Raw genomic sequence first — 22,897 nt, 5'->3', positions numbered from 1 at the left:
AACGTAGACATGCCAGCGTAGAGTGCCTCATTGGCTGCGGCTGTTCACTGGAGCGCCGCGCCATCGCGGCCGCCATATTTAGTAGGGAGAGCTGAGTTCCCCTAATAGATGCTCCATATACAGTACAGTGTATGTACACTGTAGTCTACTGAAGCATGGGGTCTCTCTCCACTATTAACATCAGAACTCACTGAATTCCCAACCGATTTGCACACGGTTTTGGTTTGTTACAAATGTCAGACATGTAGTTAAGTTATAAGACACATGTTTAAACACCTTTTCTTTTTTTTTAGGTAGTAACAGTAATGGTTATTTAGAGAACAGGAAAAAAAAAGTTATACTTATATATACAACTCATTCTTCTGGAGTTATGACAAGCCGCCATAATATGGAGGCGACGTTGACGTGCGTTCCAGACAGCGGCCAATGAGGCGTCTACGTATTCATGTCTCTGGGTTCGATGACGAGGCACTCTTCATGCATCCTTTCTTTAGCAGCTCAGTGGGATACGACACTGTACGTCCAGAGGCGTCATTTCAGGAAAAGAAAAGAGTGGCAAAAACACAACCACTTCATTATTTTGGAATGTTTTCTTTTATAATAATGATGTGTGCCACTTGTCATATGCAGATGGACGGACGTGGACTGAGATGCACTCGGCGCCGATTTGGAGCCAGGTTCATCTGCAAAAAAAGGTCAAATGCGAACGCTCGGGGAGGTGGAAAATGCCATCCGCTGGGTGCCCAAATGACGCCTCTGGGTACGTCTCACGAGGGTCATCTGCCGACACACAGATTGGGCCGCACCTTGGGCCGACAGCCGTTAAAATGCACATTGTCAAAGGACAGTCAGCTCTTGGTCCAAAGACGGGCTTCAATGTGTGTTGAGGAAACAAGCGGCGTGAGGGCTTGGAGGTTCAGGGTGCGGGTCCCTCCCCTCATACAGTATGTCTCTGCATTGTGTAAGGGGGATGGGGTGGGTGGGTTATGAGGGAGACGGAGGAGGCGTTTCAGAGGTGGGTCTCGTCCCTCGTCTCGGTGCCAAGGTCCTGCAGGTTCCGCGTGGTGCCACGGGATGGCATTGCCACCGCGGGCCCGTCCTCTGGGACGTGTGCCAGTGGGTCCGAGCGAATGATATACCTACGGAGCGACAAGGGAGAAGATTGAACAGCAGCAGCAGAGGCAGCAGAGTTTCATTCTTAGTGATAACACAATTATATGTTTTTACACTGTGGTGCTGAAGGAAGGCTGGCAGAAAGGACTCGCTCACTGCATTACAGTTTTATGGAATGCTCCTTAGACCGAGACTCATGAAAATATAATTTCATTTATTTTTAGAAGCCCATAAAGTGCTCGGTGCTCAGTGAAAGATGAAAAAGCAAACGTTTCAGTCCTGGGACCTTCGTCATTCATGATACTGGAATTTACAGTATATAGCAATTTTCTAAGTTCCTTAAAGTCACTTTACGTGTGTGTGGGGACCAGGGGGAGAGGGTTAAATAACAACAACAACGTTATTATTAATTAATTAATCATTAACAGGGACGTGCAGAGAATGTTAGAGAGGCAGGGGCTGACATTTCTATAAGGGCCTTTTGGTGAAAATATTGAAAAAAGCAGACCTCCAAGCTCACAACGCGTCACGCTGCGATGCGGTGTGAGCTTGGAGGTCGGCTATATTCGGTGCTTCATACCACACTGAACTAAGCATAATCAAGTCAATACTACACAGAGAGGGCAATTCTTTCAACAAAAGATGTTGCATTCAAGTTTAGGAGAGTTTGGACAAGGCAATTCTCTTGAATACTGCCTTCAGGACAGGTATGGCATGGAAAGAGGGCATTTGCATTTCTTTCACCATAGTAAAAAGTGCATTCATGGTCTGGAGAGGGCACTTTTTACAGACTTTTAAAAGGGCAGGGGCTCAAGCCCCCTTTGTTGTCTACGTGTACACGTGCCTGATAATTAATACAATGAATGAACATGACTGGACACTCCAGTGGCCCATAAAGGGAAATGAAAGAGTGTTTGTGTTCTTACACAACGTCGTTGAGCTCCAGCATGGTGTCGGGAGGGGGGTTGATGAGCACGTAGGACAGCGTGTTCTGGTGGTCGTTCATCTCGTCTGGAACAGAAAAAAGGCAGGACCTTCACATACTGCGACCAGAGGCCTGCCGGGACCTCCCTCATTACACACTACATTAGCCAGCAAATGGCCCCTCTCTAAACCACGGTGAAATGATGAGACTTCCTCCCCAGTCAAAAAGATGATTAAGTATATTAACCCCTGTACTGTAGATTTATGGAGAAGTGACAAGCAGACCCTGGAAAGTGACAAATAGCTCTGGAAATGGCTTTGATCTATTGCCGTTTTTTCTGTCTTGGGACTATGTCACTGATGTTACACTTTTAGGCAAGATCAAGGTCTTATAAAAGGGTATTTCACTTTAAAACAAGTATTGGGTCATTTTAACCTCTATTTAGACTTTCATGTGCACTCCAGACAGTTTTTAAGTTGCTACATTCATTATTTACATATTTTAAAATGTTTTGTTTTTTCTTTGATTTGTTTTTAAAAACAGTATCATGTCATTTAACATGATACTGAAATGACCATGATGCTGACCATGATACTGACTATGATACTGACAATGGCACTGACCATGATACTGACCATGATACCGACATGATACTGACTGTGTCTGGTCCGATCAAATTAATATCAAATGTGTAAATATTGAATCAAGCAACTTAAAAATTGTCTGGTCTGTGCACAAAAGCCAGACTGGACGTTAAAATGACCCCAGAACTGTTTTAAAGTGAAATAGAAATACCCCTTTAAATCACTGGTCATCCCCCAAAGTGTGACTAGAGTACTGTGTGTGTGTGTGTGTGTGTGTGTGTGTGTGTGTGTGCGTGCGTGCGTGCGTGCGTGCGTGCGTGTTTGTGTGTGTGTGCGTGCGTGTGCGCACGCGTGTGTTAATTGTAACATTCTGTTACCTGTTAAATGTGATCATGACACATGAGACATGTTTCGGTGTGGTGGTTGGGGTTCATACTTGGTTTGGTTTAATTGGTGGGCTCGGGAGGGGGGAGGGAAGGGGACAAAGTAAAGGAGGACATAATGTGTGTCTCTAGAACAACCCACCTGATTGTGGCCCTTTACAAAGCCAGGCGGGGTGGAAGAGAGAGAAGGGCTAACAGTTATAACTCACAGGCCATGTCTGGTACGGGGAGAGGGGGGGTTTCTGACATGCTGCTTGCCACAAGCGCACCCCATGCGCGGCATCAAAGGACGGAACTAACATGCATACAGCTTCCGCAAATCCGCCATCAATCAATCATCAACATCATCATCGCCATCGGAAATCCATCACATTCCCTTTTTTTTTGTTGTTGCAACCTGCGCATTCCAGGACCGGACTAAACAGTACAAACGGAGACCGGGATATAGGGATAATAGACATAGTTATACCGTGCCCAGATTGCCATGCCGACACTCTGTACCCACTCCCCATCCCCCCGATATCACCTATATGGTAGCCCCCTCCTCACGCAGAACCGCTGGGAAGGGTGGAGAGGGGGTCGTACGACATACCACCCACAGACACAAGGACATGCTCCGCCATCCATCCCGGCCGGGCCAGAGACGCAGAACAAAACCCAGAGTGAAGCAAAACACATTGGCAGTGTGGTAGTGGAAGGTGTCCGTGTCCTGCACCATCGTCTACGTTCTTGTGTGCCTTGGGAAATCAGTGTAAATACAGTTTGGATTATGACGAACATAAGAGTCATGTCCAGGGGGTGTACTTGTACTGGACATCATGCTGCCTCTCACTACGGAAACAGGAGATACTGCAGGCTTCACTTCAAGTCCTTTTAAACAGTACATGACAGGCCTATGCTGTAGGCACATCAAACATTCTCAATGACTCCCATTAATTAAGTTGACCTTCCACCCACAGGCAAAATGCTCTCTGCTCCACTCTGAAGCCAAGCTCTACACAGTACAATCCTCAGTGCTGGTTTAACCAAAGTGGAGCCGATTAACACTGAGTATTTTACTGTGTAATGCCCTGCAGAAATATAGAGTAAGTCCCGGAACAGACACACAATGCAGAGACAGAGACAGAAGAGAGATATAGGAGCAGACTGCTACTCTACCACGTACCACCCTGCTAGGATAGACACGGACACACACGCACACACGCACGCACACACGCACACACACACGCGCGCACACACACACACACACACACACACACACACACACACACACACACACACACACACACACACACACACACACACACACACACACACACACACACACACATGTACAGTATGTATGACTATAATTGTGTGGACATCGACAATTTAGCATGGCAATTTTATTAACAACATTTTAACAATTAATCTTTTGCCATTGTTAACCCTAAAAGATGAGTTATACTTTGTTATGCATCGGTGTAACACGCCGGAAATAGTCCATCTACAGCCAGTCTACAGATAGAAGTATAAATCAACCCTAAACCTAACCTCTAAATGCCTACTCCAAACCTATTTTCTTTCCTAATTGTAGGCCTGACTGCCCCAAAAAATGATAACCAGAAGAAAGTCCCCTCACAATGTATATTTTTCAAATTCTACTATATTTTGTCCCTAAATATTTAGCCCTCACAAGTATAGTAATACAAGTACACACACAAACACACACACACACACACACACACACACACACACACACACACACACACACACACACACACACACACACACACACACACACACACACACACACACACACACACACACACACACATTCATGCATGCAGTAATAGGGCAGCGGTGTTAAACCAGCTAACCTGGCGGCTTGGTGGACTCTGAGTGCGGGTGCTCTTTAATGTCCTGCAGTTCTGAGGGACGGCGGGGTGCACTGTTAAACTTCAGAGGCCCACAGTGTTCATTTAGAACAGACTAGGTATTATTACTGTGCATGCTACTATAGGCACAAACCATAACAGATGTATTAGCCTATATCCTACGCGTAAGAATAAACATCTAACAGTTTCTGAGTAACACATAGAGGTGTGGTAGGGGAATATATCGCTGGTGAAAAACAGTATAGGGCCCTCATTTATCAAAGTGGTGTAGACTAATGGGCGTAGAGGGCGAGATGACTGCAATTGTCAGCATTTATCAATGTATCGTGACTTTGACTTTAGCACGCGGTACGCTGACATCAGATCAGGTCTGAGCTCGGTTAGGATTTGTCTACACTCTTTTGTTCCATTGTAGACATGCTGGGAAGCATTGTCTGACCGTCTGACAGGCATCTGAACATACATAATGTATGTATCCACTCCAAAATGTATATCTACCCACTAATCTCTGCGAAAACACTACATCGATCCGGTCTGACATGATGACGTCAGACCGGAAGTGTTTACGTTATGGACTTCTGGCCTTCAAAATAAGACAACGCTAGTGAATGCAGCCTGAGGGAGGCATCGTGGACATTTTAATCCGTTAATTTCTGGGGCACAAAATGGGTTAATATGCGAGGGCATATCGGAGTCGGATATCTTTTCATGGAAGTCGAAATCTGGGGTCAAAACTAAGCCCGTTTGTACACTCCATTGATAAATGAGGGCCTAGGTCACTATTCTCAAAGTTGCTAGTTCTCAAGGTGGGGTCCGGGGACAAGAGTGAGTTACAGGGGGTCCCCAGCTGATAGTATGTACACGGACTGTACAAATGTGTTAAACACTAACCACTGTCTACTCTACACCATGGGGTCTTCAACAGAGATGACGTAGGGACCCCCCACTAAATTGTGTTGCAAATTAAACCTTTTTATAGATTTCATAGATAGCTTCATAGACTTGTTTGACAGCACTGTCACCAGTGTATGTTGGATTCATGTCCATGTGTATTTTCAGGCATTTAACCACATAAACCCGTATCAATACTTAGTAAACTTGAACCTTCACTCTGTACTTTGTCTGCTCTTTCTTTTCCCTCTAGACCGAACATTTTTCTGAAAATAGACGATCTACAAGCTCACAACGTCTCGCTCTGTGAGGCATTGTGAGCTTGGAGATCTGCTATTTTTGGCTAAAATTCTCCTTAGAAAAGGGATGCTGGGGTTCAATCACACAAATCACACAAAAGATGTGGCGGCCCCCCCGTAGTAACTCTGAGGACCCCCTAGAGATTAAAAAAAGGGGGGGGGTCTCATCAAATGGGGGTCTGTGGCCCTATAATACATATCAAACTGGGGGTCCTTTCATTTAAAAATGGCTGAGGAGCACCTCTCAAAGCATCAACAGATGTGGTGACTGGCATTGATGTGGTTGTTGTTGTGGTGGTGGTACGTGTGTTGCAATACTGCGCACAGATTACCTTGCAAATATCCTAGATTTACTCGATTCATCACATCGCTCGCAGTGAGATTAGAAACATCCTCTACACAAGCCAAAGAAGAAGGGAAGACAGAGCAAGTTAAGAAAGAGAAAGAAAGAAAGAAGGGACAAGAAAACAAAGAAGAAATAAAGCATCAGGCAGGCAGCAAAAGCTTTTTTAGTTTTGTTTTGTTTTGTTAATCAAAGAAGAGAGCAAAGTGTGAGAGAGGGGATGCAAAGAGGAGGAAAAGAATAACAGGAAAAGATGCAGTGATGTCAGGCCTGATTTTTATTCCCTGTTGTGGGCTAAAAATCTTACTACAAACAGTGGTGGGAGAAATACTCAGATTTGTTTTACTTGAGTAAAAGTAGCAATACCACGATGTGGAAATACAGAATTTTACTTGAGTAAAAGTCCAAAAGTATTGCCATCAAAAAGAAAAAAATCTGATCTTGCAGATAAGATTTCTGTCTCATCTCTGCCGAGTTGCCACCAAAAGGCATTTCACAATATGGAGCTGTACAGCGTGTGGTTCCCATACTTTTTAACTCAAGACCCAAAAGAGACATTTTAGGTCTCCCCGGGACCCAAACTAGCGAAAATAGACGATCTATAAGTATGTAGATCGCCTATTTTCACTACTTTATTAAAGTATTTTTAATTAAAGGACGACTTCAGCACTTCTCAACCTATCTTTAATTGGTCCTCACTAAAATATTTTGTATCGCAAGAACAATGCATGGCTCCCATTTTAACATTGTAACTTTACAGGAATAGAAAGCCTACAGTTTCTATTAGCTTGGATTCCCCATCGATTATGTCACTGGTAGGCAGGTTGATGAACTGCCCACAGCCCTCCTATGAGACACAGAGTAGAAAAGAATTGTGCTATTTTATCATGAACATTAGTGAGGACCAACCGGAAAGATTGGAGACTCCGATGGAAGCTTGTCTGAGGACGACCGAGAGAGAGAGAAGTCGTCCTCTAATGATTCTTTTTATTATGCTTTTAATGGAATTCTTTAGAAAAACATTTGAATTGGTTTTTAAATTATGAAAGATCTTAAATTTTTGGGGAAATCTTTTGAAATAATAATAATTAAAAACAAAATGTTGGAAGCAAGGAATGAAGGGGTATTTAATAGCGACCCATAAAAATGTGTGCCGACCCATTGTTTGGGAATGGACAGTGCACACACATACCACTACTGGAACCTGATTCTGTAATAGTTTTTTGTTTGTTTATTTTCTTCAAGAAACAGAACCAAAAGCGGGAAACCGAGAGGAGCTGAGAACAGAAAAGAGAGAGAAAGCAGGATGCAAGGCCAAATGCAGCTGGAATGCTTCAGGGGTTTACATGTTCTCCTGCATTCTCATGCATAAGGGTGTAAGCATAAGGGTGTATGCGTAAGGGTTTATGCATAAGGGTTAATGCACATGCACATGGTGTTGTGATCATGGCTCCATACTCAAATGTATGCAGCAAAATCCAGAGTGTTAATTTAAAGCAATTTAGAAATACCTGTAGACCTAGTAACACTTTACATGAAGCCCATGCATAGAATGCATTATAAACATACTTTCTGTATATTGCATTATGATAACACTGTATAATAATTGCATAACTGCATAATTACTCAATGCTTTAGAAACAATAATCATACCACATCATAAAGCGTTTATAGCGACATAAGGTCGATTACATGAATTATAATCTGATTATATCCCTGTATAGTTACAGTTATAAGCACTCGTTAATACTCATAATGCTTTATAATCGAAAACACAAAAGGGCAGTTTATAATTTGATTGCTAAGTGTGCTTATTATAACTAATAGTGTTATAATCAGATTATAATGCATTATAAGGATGTTTATAATGCATTATAGACACGGGCATCATAGAAAGTGTTGACATAGAGCCTTATGGGTAAATGTTTACATTCTAATGCCCAGTTTATACACTAGGTGGTCGCGTGCCGTGTCACACACCAAACATAGCTCTCTAGGACATGCTGGGAGCCTCTAGATAGGCTCTATGTACAGCAGCCATATATTGTAAAGAAATTGGGCATCTTCCTTACTCCCTTCAGGTGTTACCAATGATATTAATGTTATGTTCTGTTCCATTCTGGTCAAACAGAGTCAGTGTGCTGGTATTGTGCATGTTGTCCAACTGGAAACACTACGCTGCACCAGCGGGTCTCAAAGTGAGGTCCAGGGACCCTCATGGTTCCATGAGGGGGTTCCAAATGGACCCTTATGGTTGTGTAACTCAGAGAGTCCATTTGGTTCCATTTGTACTCTCTCAAAGTTATGAGGGTCCTTGAAATAAAAAAAAGTGTGAGAACCATGTGCTACACTAAATGGAACAGAACCTTCATTAGTATCATTAATAACACCTGTGAAGGAAGCAAAAAAGAGGCTTATATTGGCTAATTTTAGTGTGCAACACCGGTACGTAACTGAAAACCACCCTTAACAGTTAACACTCTTTACTGTGTATGCATAGGACAATGAAGAGATGGGGTGCGATGGGAGTGTGCTGCTGGCTGACAGAGTGACGTTCACTAAGTGCTAATGTGAAGCTGATGGCTGTAGCATGGCGGTGATGGATCAGCCATACAACTTGTACCCGTCAGGCAACTATAGACCTTGTCATTGGAACTGCGTTCCCAAGGAACAGCTTGGGTCCAAGTTGTATTATTGCCTGTCAGCTACTGACATTCACAAACACTGCAACTTGGACACCCTTTAGAAGGCTTAGGTTGTCAAGTGAGATAAGGTCTATAGAACAAGCAATGAGATGAGGTAGAGGAATGGAACAGTACAAGTGCATATTCATAACATTCACAAAAGATTATAAAAAGTCATATCATTTCATGACTAGAGTAATTAGTAACAAACACCTTGCTGTAACATTCATCAAGTTACTGCTAAATTCACGGCACATTCACCATGCTCATTACCATTTCTTTGGCGAATTATGAATTTAGCCTAACCTAAAGCCTATTTTATACTTGATACGCTTGATGAACACTGAAAATAATCTTCAAGCTATTTATGGTATTGGTGGGGTACGATACTGGTGCGTAGGGGTGGAAAGTAACTGAGTACATTTACTCAGGTACTGTACTGAAGAACAATGTTGAGGTACTTTTACTACTTGAGAATTTCCAATTTTCTATACTTTTACATCTACTCCACTGCATCTCAGAGGACAATATTGTACCTTTACTCCACTACAATTATTTGAAAACTTGAGTTACTATTTACTTAAGTTATTGTACATTTAAATTGTTAATACAAAACATACATTACCCACTTCAGCCCTACATGCTACTTTGGCTATTTTCAACTTGTACTTGTACTTCTAACCAGAGGCGTCAATTGGGTATGGCAAGGCAACATGACTGGTGTCTTGCATGCTGAACTGACGCCACTGCTTGTAACAGACTATTTCTGCAGTAGGGTATTTTCCAGCATGAATCAACTGATCATAAACTGATATAGGTGTAAACCAACTGATATAGGCGTATATCAACTGATATACTGTAGGTGTAAATGAGGCGTAAATCCATCATTACGCTCCAGAGCACTGCGCGGTCTGAGCGGCCCGGCTTACCGTAGCCCACGGTGGGCAGTCCCAGGTGCTTCATGCGGTTCTTGACGAGCTCGGAGAGCTCCTGCCTCTCGGAGCGGCGGTACAGGTTGAGGCGCTGCTGGGAGATGCGCTCGGCACGGCTGGGCGGCTTGGCGCTCTTCCGGCTGAGCCGGCGCGCCCACTGCATGCTCTTCTTCCTCAGCAGAGGGTGCTCCGACTGGTCACTGCTAGTGGAGCAAGATTATTAGTATTATTATTATATAATAGTGGCTGCCTTTTTGTGGCTCCACAAATCGAAAGGCCATTATTTATTTTTCCCAAAGAGATTTCCGAGATCCAGGAGCCATCTAGATAAAGCTAAACATATATTTTAAGAAGGAAGGAGTGAGCTTGTATATCAGCTAAGTCAAAATGAAATAAAAAGTAAGAACTAAAGTAAAAAGGTCAGAACTCTATAATAACCTGGTGGTGGAGTATCGGTGGCCCGCCGTCTTGTTGTCCTCCCCTCGATCCTCGCCCTCCTCCGCGTTGATGGACACCTGAGACTACGGAAGGGTGGGGGAAGGGGGGGTTAACACTATGTCACGTGTGTGTGTTTGTGTGTGTGTGTGTGTGTGTGTGTGTGTGTGTGTGTGTGTGTGTGTGTGTGTGTGTGTGTGTGTGTGTGTGTGTGTGTGTGTGTGTGCTTTATGCACAATTAAGTAACTGCATGTGTGAGAGAAGATTAAGTGATGTGAATGGGTGTTCATTTATGTGTGTGTGTGTGTGTGTCTGTCTTTGTGCGTGCGTGCATGCCCAAGGAATGCCCAAGCCAAATTAGGGGAAGTTCTTCATAAGCCTCTAGGCTTCTTAACTTCTCCTGCACAATATGTCATACAAATGTATTGTTTTCTTGTATTTCAACTATATGCTAATAAATAAATACAAAAATAAATACAAATACAAAAGAGCTAAGGAATTGGCTATATTCTTTTCAGTGCCTGCGATAATTGGCAGTCACCATATGGAGGAGGCGATGCTTCCTGGATCCGTGATATCCTGCATCCTGGAATACTTGTTGTTGAGTTTCCAAAGCCAGTGCATCTACTATTGTTTATGTTCAAGACTGTCTTTTTAAATGTGAACGCAAGTGTGTGTGTGTGTGTGTGTGTGTGTGTGTGTGTGCGTGCGTGCGTGCGTGCGTGCGTGCGTGCGTGCGTGCGTGCGTGCGTGCGCGCGTGCGTGTGTGTGTGTGCGTGCGTGTGAATAATGAACATGTCTGTGTTTTGAGTGATGCATTGCTTGCAGGTGTGTGGGCTGTGCTGTGTCAACCAAAAGGTAATGGCGGTGAAATATATTTGCGGTGTCACATCTACTCATTTCCAAAGGCCATTGCAGAGGCCGCTGTGCTGTCGGGAGTGCCATTAAATTCAGCACAGCGTGGGATAAATGGAAAATAATAACAGTAACGGTAAAAGCGAGGCAGCTATATTTTGATGTCGCATATCGTTGCTGTTGGGTGGAAACCTTCTATGCCCCCAAACTGCACATTTACCAGGAGAGAAGAACCTGCACAAAGCGACGCATTTTGAGCTCTCTTGTATCACCAAATAGGGCATTAATTTATGTGGTTTTCAACCAGTGGTCCTTGTGGGGGTTCCAGCTGGTCTCCAGCTAAATGATGGAGAGTTGGTAACCAAATGGACCCTTATAGATCTTTAACTCTTGAGCTCTAAATGTTACACTCTCAAGAGTTAAACTATTGTTAAACACCTGCATTACTTAATTTACAGGAATTCCACACAGTTGCAGAATGTAGAAGAATTGTTATTTTGATTGACCTGTTCTATGGTACCATGCACATCTATAGAGCATGGAATTGTGGACAAAATCCTTTCAAACGATAACAAAATATTCTACGTTTTGGGGTCTGTCTGAGAGGCTAAATCTCATCAAATGGTGGTCCGTGGTTCAAATGCCGAATAAATTACAGAACAAAAGTTTGAAAACCACGATTTATGAAGAAAATAAAAAAGGTTTAAATGTTGAGGTTTCTGCCCGACAGCGACGTTATGGTTTGCAGGTAGTGATTGGCAGCTGGCTGTGGCGCAAGTACATTTATTCCAGTACTGTAATTAAGTACAATTTTTAGGTATTTTTACTTTACTGGAGTATTTCCAATTTTCAGTACTTTTACTTCTACTCCACTACATCTCAGAGGAAAATATTGTACTTTTACTCCACTACAATTATTTGAAAACTTGACTATAGTTACTTTTAGATTTAGATTGTTATTACTAAACACATATTAACCTCTTAAGCTCTACAGATGCGCTGTTTCAACTCTTTCCACAGGTTTCTTTCCCAGTTTTGCCTTTCTAATGTTTATGGAGAACGAAGCGTATTTTTGCAGAAATTTGCAAATTCCCATTGAAAAGCAGAATCAACCTTCCTTCATAAGGTCAAACTAATAGCAAAACTAGCTGATCTACAAGCTCAATGTTCTGCAAATCCCCTGAACATCTACTGTATTGCCAATGACATGGCGTGTGAAGTTTTTAAATGGCACATCTGTATATATTTCGAATATTTGAAAATAGCTTGGATATACTTTTACTTCTGGTACTTCAAGTATATTTTGATGCCACTACTTTTGCACTTTCACTCAAGTACATTTTTATTACCAGACTTTTACTCGTTAGGCTGCACCCACACCAAAGTACCTATGAGAGTGGATTCCCCATTCCGCCAATGCGTTGAGAATGAAGCGTTTTTTTTGCAGAAATCCTCTACTGGCATGAAACCGCTCCATTCTCATTGAAATGCATTGGCGGAATGGGGAATCCACCCTTAGGGTGCCCTCACACCAAAATACCTATGAGAGTGGAATCCGCGTTCCGCCAATGCATTTCAAAGATAAGGGAGCGTTTTTTGCAGAAATCCTCTGCTGGCATGAAACCGCTCCATTCTCATTGAAATGCATTGTCGGAATGGGGAATCCACCCTCATGGGTACTTTGGTGTGTGTGCAGCCTAACAGAGTATTTCTACATTGCAGTATTGATACTTTTACTTAAGTAAAGGCATGTGAGTACTTTTTCCACCACAGGCAGCTGTCAGGATAAAGAACAGCCAAATCAATGATCTTACCTGTGATTGGCCGTCCTTGCACTGAGACCAGGGGGCGGGGCAGGGGGGGCGGGGACACACCCAGCAAACAAAAGAGACAAGATGACAGATGGGGGGGGGGGGGGGGGGGGGGCACCCAAGCCAGCAAGCATTAAAATACAGTAAATACACAGCAGCGCATGTACAGTAAAATCCTGGAGCGTTAAATTAACTCTGAAAGAAGACAATTGGATTTCAAATTGGATTCAATTTATAACAATTAACTGCTTGATTAACCAGGATTTTGCTGCGTATTTCCTGAGCAGCTAGCACAGAGCCACCAAGGTAAATGCTGGTAAATATCTTGGTGGTGGCTGTCAGCTGTAAATGTTTCATTCTTAGAATGACACATTTTTATTAACCACTTTTTCAAGAAAATTAAGTCTACTTTTGTGAATAGCTGATCTACAACTTCACTCCACGTCACATAGCGAGGCATGGGATGTTTTGTAGATCAACTATTTTCAAAACCTTTTCACAAATTTCACCTCTATTGAAATGCCGAACAGGGTTAAAGTGATTAGTCTTATCCGGTCTTTGCTGGTAAAATAGAATCTTCTCTCACATTTTTGACCGACAAAAAAAGGTTGTGACAAAAAAGGTGTTTGGCAGATCAATATTGGCATGTGTAAATCATAACATCATAAGTGCAGCGTATAAGCCAACAACAACAAGGCAAATAAAAGAACCACAGCAGTGCAGAAGAGCTAAGAGATAAAGGAATAGGCTGTACTTTATACAGAAGAAGAGCAAAAGGCAGTAGGCCTAAGGAACAGTGGTGGAAAGTAACTAAGTACATGTACTGTACTCAAGTACTGTAGGCCTACTTAAGTACAATATTGAGGTTACTTTACTGGAGTATTAACCATTTTTGCCTCCAAATGCTTGGAGGCATTTTCGATTGATTTCTTTGCTTGATTTCTACACAGAGAGGGCAATTCTTTCAACATAAGATGCTGCATCAACTTCAAGAGAGTTTGGACAAGGCAATTCTCTGCCTCACTAGAATGCTGCCTTCAGGTATGGCATGGAAAGGGGGCATTTGCGTTTCTTTCACCATAGTAAAAACTGCATTCATGGTCTGGAGAGGGCACTTTTTACAGGCTGATAAAAGGGCAGGGGCTCAAGCCCTCTATGTGTGCACGTGCCTGGTCTCTCAATCATGCTATACCTCAGAGGTGGAGAACATGTGGGACTCGGTGCGGTAGATCCCTATGGGGATCTCAGCACTGGAGGAGCACAGCTTCTGGAACAGTCTGCCGTACGTCCGGATCCACAGGTCCTCCTCGGTCACCTTCATCTGAAGGGTCGAAGAGCCACACGTTCAACCACATTCAATTCAATTCAATGGAGCTTCATTGGCATGAGAAAAGATGTGTTAGCATTGCCAAAGCAAGTGTCATAATATAATTAAAAAACAGTTGAAAAAGGGTAACCTATATAGAGTTGAAGGGGGTACAGCACTGTGTAAACAGAGCAATGTCACATTTCTTTGTTACATACATGTTATATATACAAGGTATAAAGCTTTTTGATAACAAATAACAGCAATCTATTGCAATCGCTTTGGGACAAATACTGTAGCAGCATTTCTTTCTGAAAACAAATTTAAATAGGATAAAAGAATAAAATAGGATAAAACTCAATGGTTTGTACTGTAGTCCTTAGGGTGGTTGTAGTCCTTAGGGTACATTCAATAAAATCCCCATTGCAATTAGAACTGCAGACTCACTCCCTAGCTTCCACTGTAATCTGAAGACTCACCTCTTCTGACCCCACTTTAGCCCATAGGACTTACCGTAGCACTTGCCCTATAGCCTCGATGACCATACAGGTTTATGCAAAGGCTAAAATGCAATTTAGATAGCATGTTATATAGACTGATGCTTTATGTGCAGATTATTGATTTTATTTTGTAGTTATTCTACTGAAAACTAAACTGATGATAGGTTCTTAGGCTACCTACCGTACGTTTTAGATGAATATTTCTATGCTTATAGTAAATCGCTCTGGATTAAGAGTGTCTGCTAAATGCCTAAATTGTAAGATGTGAACACGCTGCACATCACGTGCTGTCCCACACAAATAGGTTAACCCTGCACGGCCCAGCGTAGCTTTTTGGCAACATTTTTATTTAATAAAAAAAAAGAGTTTAAATAATTTGCTTTCCTGTTCTTTTTTCACATTAACATCACCACTGGATCCTATTGTTTAGTATTACAATGCCATTGGCCACAATATTTGCTCCGTTTGTCGCTCAGCTAAGGGGTCCTTGGCCTGAAAAAGAACCCATCGAAGAGCCCTGCATTAGAGGTTAGCATGCTTACCGCACACAGGTAGCCAGAGCCCGGCGTGGTGTCCAGACCCAGCAGCAGTCTTATGATGGGGATCATATAGTCCTTGACAAACGACTGTTGGAGACAGAAGGGGACAGAAGACAGGTCAGATCTACTGTACAACCAGCTTGTACAAAATAGGAGTTTTAAAATGACAGTTCAACTGTCTTATTTTTTTTTTATCATAACACCCAATTACTGAATGTCAAGTCTCCAGGTCTTCTTCAGAATATGTTTGGCAGTGATTTACTGCAAACATTTTCTACTTGTATCTTTGCTTCTGGTGGGGGGTCCCTGGAACGATATGTTTTGAGATGGGGGTCGATGGCCGAATCTATAATAATTTTGGGCACCACTGATCAAGGACGTGCAGAGAATCTTAGAGAGGCAGGGGTTGAAATTTCTAAAAGGACCTTTTGTTTAAAATATCAAAAATAGCAGACCTCCAAGCTCACAACGCATCGTGCTGCGACGCGCTGTGAGCTTGGAGGTCGGCTATTTTCAATGCTTGATTTCTACACAGAGAGGGCAATTCTTTCAACATAAGATGCTGCATTCAAGTTCGGAAGAGTTTGGACAAGGCAATTCTCTTGAATGCTGCCTTCAGGACGGTATGGCATGGTCTTTCACCATAGTAAAAAAACTGCATTCATGGTCTGGAGAGGGCACTTTTTTTACAGTTAGATAAAAGGAATTAGGAATAATAAGAAGACTTTTGTAGAATGGTCCTCAGGTCTTGGGTTAAATTCCACTGCTATTTCGGGACAGTGAGTGACAGGCAGCAGGCTCGTCTCACCTGGTAGAGCAGGGTATCCAGCATGCTGATGCTGAACACCCTGCCTGCAGCGAATGGCAGGCGGAACATGAAAGCCAGGTTGGAGCCCTTGTCTCGCTCGATCTGTTGGAGAGAGAGAGAGAGAGGATTAAACAGCTTTAGAGACACGCAGAGGTGATAAGAGGAAGACACGAGATGACATGTCAGAGATAAAAGAGGAGAGAAAAAAAGTCGATGTTAGATGAAGATGTAAATCCATTAGAACATTTAGATTCAAACTCCCGATGCCCGAGTTTAAGTATATGAGCTTCAGGCAAAAAATTTATTTTGTAGTTATTCTACTGAAAACTAAACTGATGATAGGTTCTTAGGCTACCTACGTTTTAGATGACTATTTCTATGCTTATAGTAAATCGCTCTGGATTAAGAGTGTCTGCTAAATGCCTAAATTGTAAGATGTGAATCGCTGCACATCACATGCTGTCCCACACAAATAGGTTAAGAGTATGGGTCTTCAACAGGGGGTCCAGGACCCCTTAGGTGGTCCTCAGAGTTACTACTTGTCAACCAGTACCCTACTCTACACCAAATATGAACATAGCAGTAAAATTGTATTTATCAAAATAAGTTCTGAATCGCAGCTTTAAAATTAAAACACTCCAGGCTTTACCGTGTATGAACCAGTTGGTTGTTGTTTACGTCTACTAAAGTGTAAGTTAAAATTTATGAAATACTGGTGCACAGGCTTTTTCTGCCTTAAAACAAAGAACAGTGTATTAAGACACAATAATCATAATGTTCAGTGAGACGGGTGGTGTGTCGTATGTGATCATTTATAAGATGGAAGGAGTGACAACAGAACATGACTATGGTGGCTAGTGTCCTTAACCGCTTATACCCTATTTGGTTGACCGGAGTCGCTCAGGGCTCTGTTCTAGTATCTTTTCTACTTTCTGTAATTGTGGGAAAAGCTTCCGCTGAAAATAGCCGTTCGACATGTTCACAGCGTGTTGCAGCGCGGCACGTTTTGAGCATGTAAATCTGCTATTTTCCCCACAATACGGATGCATGGGGGTTTAAGTGGGCAATGGGTGTTTGGGGAAGTTAACACATATGGTGCCAACCCCGAGTTTCCCGAGTTTGTATTGGTACCACCGCTGTGCCAACCCCGAGTTTCCCGAGTTTGGGCCGTTTTTTCAATTTTTTTTTTTTTTTTTTTTCAATTTTTTTTTTTCAAAAATGTTTTTTGGACCTCCAGAAATGTGTTAGGCATGATCGCGATCGGAAATTGCATGTTTAACCCCCATACCAACCCATTCTTTCAAACATGGCAGCCATGTTTGTTTACATCTGAAGAAAACATAATGGCTGATAAATCATGAATGCCTGAACGGATTTCCAAGCGGATTCTTTTGTTTGAAAGCTGTGAACAGTGGGCACACACGTGGTGCATCATCTAGGCATGGGCGTGCACGATCCGTGCACTATAAATTACATGGAAGTCTATGGAGACCATGGCATCGCGGGACATTGAAGAGAAAAAATCATGGCACCAAAAAAGTTAAGCGGGCTGTGAGTGAAGTAAACTTACATACTGGTAGTTACTCCTCACCTTCTCCAGCTTGGAGAGAGCCAGCGAGTAGCAGTCCTTGGCTCTGAACTGCATGAAGCGCATGTTGGACGGGTGGGTGAGCTCCGTGATGATGCTGAGGCTGGGGAACAGTCTGACAGAGGGAGGCAGGGAGGGAGCAGGGTTATTAATGAGTAGCCTTTGCCCAGCCATGTGGCCCATCAGGAGCCTTTCTCCTGTTTCTGTAGCGTGTAGGCCCCCTGGACATGGCGCTAGCATGTCGCAGGGACTTATACCTCCCAATCCAACCCTTGATGCTGAGTGCCAAGCAGCCATTATAGGTACCATTTTCTAAAGTGTTTGATATGACCCGGCCGGGGGTGTTGAACCACAAGGCCACAGAGCGGTTATAGTTAACTAACTACAAATAATAAAAGAAAGAAAGAAAGAAAGAAAGAAAGAAAGAAAGAAAGAAAGAACATATATAGGATATTTGGGATATATGAAATCTTCAAATAGTTTTGCTGTAGCAAGCTTACAAATGTGTGAGCTTGTGAGGTTGCATTATAAATCAGAGGATACCCCATAAAAAAAACTAATGAAACATGCAATAATAAACTGTATTACGTGGCTCGGTTGAATGCTTGATTCTGATTGTTCAATCACTGAATTCAGCTGTGTGTTATTTCAGGATAATGACTGCTGAGCTCAATAACAGACCGCTGTCTAATCAAAGGCTCAGAGCACCTGCTGTGCTGCTTGATTTTATGCCGTATGCAATATGGCAGCCATGTAAACAAACGCGCAATGCAATTTACAGCTAAAAAAATCACAAGAATGTCTTTGAAAACATTTGAAGCTGGAAATAGACAATGCAGAAATTGATTATATTTGATCAACACTTCCTGTAAGTGCTGTTTTCCAGAGCGACAAATTGTACAGGACGCAACGTAACCTGGCATAAATGAATGGACTACTTTCATTAACGTAAGCAATGCAATCTAATCCCTTGCATAATAACCTTGGGAGAGAACAGTGAAAGCAAGGTGGAAAGATGCAGAACAGGAGACAGAGAGAGACACACAGAGAGAGCGAGAAAGACAGAGACAGAGAAAGAGACAGATAGAGAAAGAGACAGAGCGAGAGAGACAGAGAGAGAGGTAGAGGTAGAGGGAGAGGGAGAGGGAGAGGGAGAGGAAAAACAGGAAAAGTGTGATGAGATAGCATTCATTTGGGGAAATATTGGTCATCAAAGAGTTTGATTTGTATTTGTGAAATATTGAAGATGTGAAGGAATATTAATGATGATCCAAATAAAAACATAATAAAAAAAAAAGAGATAGCATTCATTTGGGGCTGTTAAATAAATCTGTTTGAGAAGCTTGGCGATGGAACAGATTCAGAGACAATTGTGAGTCTGGTGTGGTTTTTATTTTCTTGTTATTTTTATTGACAGCTCCGAGGGACCCATTCGGGACCCATTCGCCAGCCAGCCAGGTGGCATGCAATTCACAGAGCAATTAGAGATGAAAACTCGTCTTGATCTTGAATGGACAGCAGAACTGCCGGCGTGGTTATTGAACTCGTGTCTTTTTGTTCTACTTCAGAAGGGAAAAGGAAAGGAAGCGGAGGGGAGGGGAGGGGAGGGGAGGTGTCAGGAGTCACCTCATGCAGCGGTTCCAACCTGTTCTTGGATCAGGGTGGATCAGTGTTCGCAGCCCACACCCACCCAACTGACCACTGGCTGTTGTGTTAAGAGGTCAGATGGGTGTTTCAGATTCCTGTGCATTTTCAGAGCATGTTGATTTGAATGATCATTCAATCAATCGTGTTTCCCAGCTCTGTTATTATTATTTTTTTCATAATTACCATTAATTAATTTTTTATATCAAAGGAGTACTTAACCTAAAAACTAATCTATCAATTACACACCCCATGATGCCTTGAATTCACAGAGATTTGTTATTGGGTCTCCTACCACAGCGGACACAGGAGGCTCAGGAGTGCGACGAAAACAAAACATCTCCATCACTGGACGTGTACCTGAACATGGTCTGGACGTTGACGATGGTCTTGGCGTCGGCCATGTAGTCCTCCTCTGCGCTCATGGTGCTCTCCTTGTCCACCACCACCAGGTTGTCTGCGTAGATGATGCCGCACTGCAGCAGGTTGTCCAGACTGGAACCGCCGCAAAACAGCAACAGCGTTAAACTTGCTTTCCCACTCATGACAGACCTCTCTCTGTGTGCCATTTAGGTCCGCGGTTCTCGAACATTTTCATGTCAAGCTCCCCTAAATTGATATGTATTAGGCCGCGGAACCCCAACCCGAAATATTTAGTTTCAGGCACCCTCCGAGAAGAGAAAATCTTTCCAAGATTTATATTCTTTTAAAAAATGCTGATCTACAATTGCCTATTTTTTAAGTATAAAAGAAAAAAGGTTACATTGGTTGTAGTCTCGCATAGCCAGACAACTATTCCACAATCTCCGAATGCTATATAGTCTGGAACTACGCCGAGTAACGGAAGCTGGCATTTCCGTTCACAAAAGTATATTTTAAAATAGCTTTACATTCAGTAATATTTCCATTCCGCTAAGAAGCAAGCTATTATGCTTAGATGATTTTAATTGATATTATGATACATTTGCGAGACTTTAAAGACGAAACGGAAATTGAGCCACTGATTTATGCAAACAACATTGATGGTGGACATTTATATTTATAGCAACAAAGGACCCCTTCTTTTCATGAATACATTCTTCAAAAACATACTTATCGATGGTGCCAGCCATGAAGTACACCATGGGAAAGCAGGAAATGGCCTCCAGGAAATGGTTGTCTGGCCTGAGGAAACAGCCAAACATTAAGCATTTAGCATCCCACAGTTATCAGCAGTGGTGCAAAATACAACTTTGATTTACTTTTACTTACCGAGTATTTCCATTTTTCAATACCTTGTACTTTTTCTTTTACTTTCCAGATGCACCTTTCCTAAAATTATTACATTATTGTTTCATGTAAGGCATATCCTCAGAAACCATATTCTATTATTTAGCTATTCGAAAATAGCAGATCTGCAACCTCACAACGTGTCACATTACGACGTGTTGTGAGCTTGTACAGTAGATCTGCTATTCTCTGAAAAAGAATTACATCTTGTTTTAAATATCTTCAGAGAATATGTAAAGTATATGAGTACTTTTACAGTAGTTCATTTAAGTGCCAATCGTTTTGTACTTCCACTCAAGTAACATTTTATTCAGGACTTTTACTTGTAATTTCGACATTGTGGTATTAATACTTTTGCTTAAGTAACACATCTGAGTACTTCTTCAGCCAGTGGTAATTAGCTGGGTTAAACATGTGGTGATATAATATTGCTGATATAATATTGCTGATGTAATTTCATGACATTTGTGCAATTTGTGAAATGGGCCGAGGCATATAATGTACTGGATTAATGTCTTGGAGGCGGTGCACAGAGCCACCAGAGTCTTTAATGTCTCAACACAAAATGAGGACTTTAATGGTTGCTATGGTAACCTCAGAGGGGTAGACTTAAGGCCAGTCTCTGTCGGGCGGAAACCTCACATGTCCAAAACTGTTACTTTTCAGGATTCAAAATAAAAAAAACAACAGCAAAATGTAGCAGATCTACAAGCTCAAAATGCGTTTCGAGGTTGTATATCTGCTACTGTGTGATGCTGTAGTATGATCAAGTAGGGGTGTTATTTAACCAAAAAAAGTTAAAATGTGGAGATAAGAGGTTTGAGGTTGAAACCCTGCATTCCTATTCTGGGGGGAAGGTTCACCAAAAATAGCCGATCTACAAGCTCACAACGTGTCACAACGTGACGCATCAAGTACAGTGCAAATCAGGTCTGTTTTACTAAGTGAGATTGATTACTTTCAAATATAATCAAATTATTCTGAGTCACCCCTGGACTGGCATCACGGCACCCTAGGGTGCCACGGCACCCACTTTGGGAAACCCTGCTCTAGGAACATGAAGAACCATTCACTAAATCAAATGATTCTTTGGGTGATGGTTCTTTGTGGAACCAACCAAGTAGCCTTTTAAAGAACCATTTAAAGAGGCGGTGCCATAGTTTTGTACTTTTTCTAGTTTTCATGTGTCTAGGAGGTTGACAGTACTTCATTAAACCCCCTGGTGTGGTTGATATGAGCAATTATGTATTGCCTTTCTATTTGGGTTTTAGCTGTAGGCTGCCACCTTGTGGGGTCAAACGTGCCGGTCCAAAAACATAGATACTTATTACATCACAGAATCAACCCCTCCCCTAATTACCATTCACCCGACATACGTGGGTGTGGCTAACTTCAGCTGGGTCACCACCCACCATGACAACCACGCATACCAATGAACTGGTGGGTGTGGCCACATAAAAACATCATTTTAACTCTTGCTGTACACTTGTTTTGGAAAAAACTCTTCCTCCTAGTAAAATCATAATAGTAGATAATCATGTTTTATAGGGGGAAAAAATCATGGCACCCGCTCTTTAAGTACCATGATTTTTCTGTGGGAAGCCTCGCTATACATTGTATACAAGTGACTCTGCCACCTGTCAAAGTTATTTATCTGTTACAACCTCCCGGGAGAGCTGTGTGGAGTTAATGAAATCCACAGTGCATTTTAAAATAGTAAAATGTAACGCGCTCCACTCTGTCTGTGTCAAACACAACACTCACAAACACCAAAACACATGCGCACAGAACGGTATTGTGCTTTGTCTTCATGAATTATTCAAAAACAAAACCTTTGTTTTTCCTTTTTATTTTCTCTCTTCTTCAAAGTGAAGTAAAGGGTCAGAATATAAACTAGAGCAATATCTCAATAAATCCCGGAATCTCTTTGTATCAGTGTGAGCGAGGGCGTGTGCGTGTGTGTGTGTCTTTTGCCCAATATGGAGATCCCTGGTGTGTGTGTGTTTCATCGACGACTGAACGTCATGCACACACACTCGCAGACGCACACGCATGCACACACACGCGCGCGCACACACACACACACACACACACACACACACACACACACA

At 42.4% G+C, this 22,897-nt stretch overlaps 1 protein-coding gene across 1 annotated transcript in view; it reads right to left on the bottom strand.

Moving 5' to 3' along the window:
* Positions 1-1,009: 1,009 nt before the first annotated feature.
* Positions 1,010-22,897, bottom strand: part of kcnt1b (potassium sodium-activated channel subfamily T member 1b) — a gene marked incomplete at both ends in the record, with an annotated part of 144,848 nt that continues 122,960 nt past the window's right edge. Inside the window, 13 exons of the mRNA XM_080738727.1 lie at positions 1,010-1,139; positions 2,040-2,124; positions 4,865-4,915; positions 6,405-6,467; positions 10,029-10,231; positions 10,470-10,552; positions 13,136-13,156; positions 14,325-14,453; positions 15,481-15,564; positions 16,286-16,387; positions 17,877-17,988; positions 19,878-20,012; positions 20,610-20,681. Coding sequence (XP_080594853.1) covers positions 1,010-1,139; positions 2,040-2,124; positions 4,865-4,915; positions 6,405-6,467; positions 10,029-10,231; positions 10,470-10,552; positions 13,136-13,156; positions 14,325-14,453; positions 15,481-15,564; positions 16,286-16,387; positions 17,877-17,988; positions 19,878-20,012; positions 20,610-20,681 — 1,270 coding nt within the window. The remainder of the gene's footprint in view (positions 1,140-2,039; positions 2,125-4,864; positions 4,916-6,404; positions 6,468-10,028; positions 10,232-10,469; positions 10,553-13,135; positions 13,157-14,324; positions 14,454-15,480; positions 15,565-16,285; positions 16,388-17,876; positions 17,989-19,877; positions 20,013-20,609; positions 20,682-22,897) is intronic.

Source organism: Nannobrachium achirus (genome assembly GCF_963921795.1).
Source record: "Nannobrachium achirus genome assembly, chromosome: 12".
Taxonomy (NCBI): domain Eukaryota; kingdom Metazoa; phylum Chordata; class Actinopteri; order Myctophiformes; family Myctophidae; genus Nannobrachium; species Nannobrachium achirus.
This window is presented reverse-complemented; position numbering and strand designations above follow the sequence as displayed.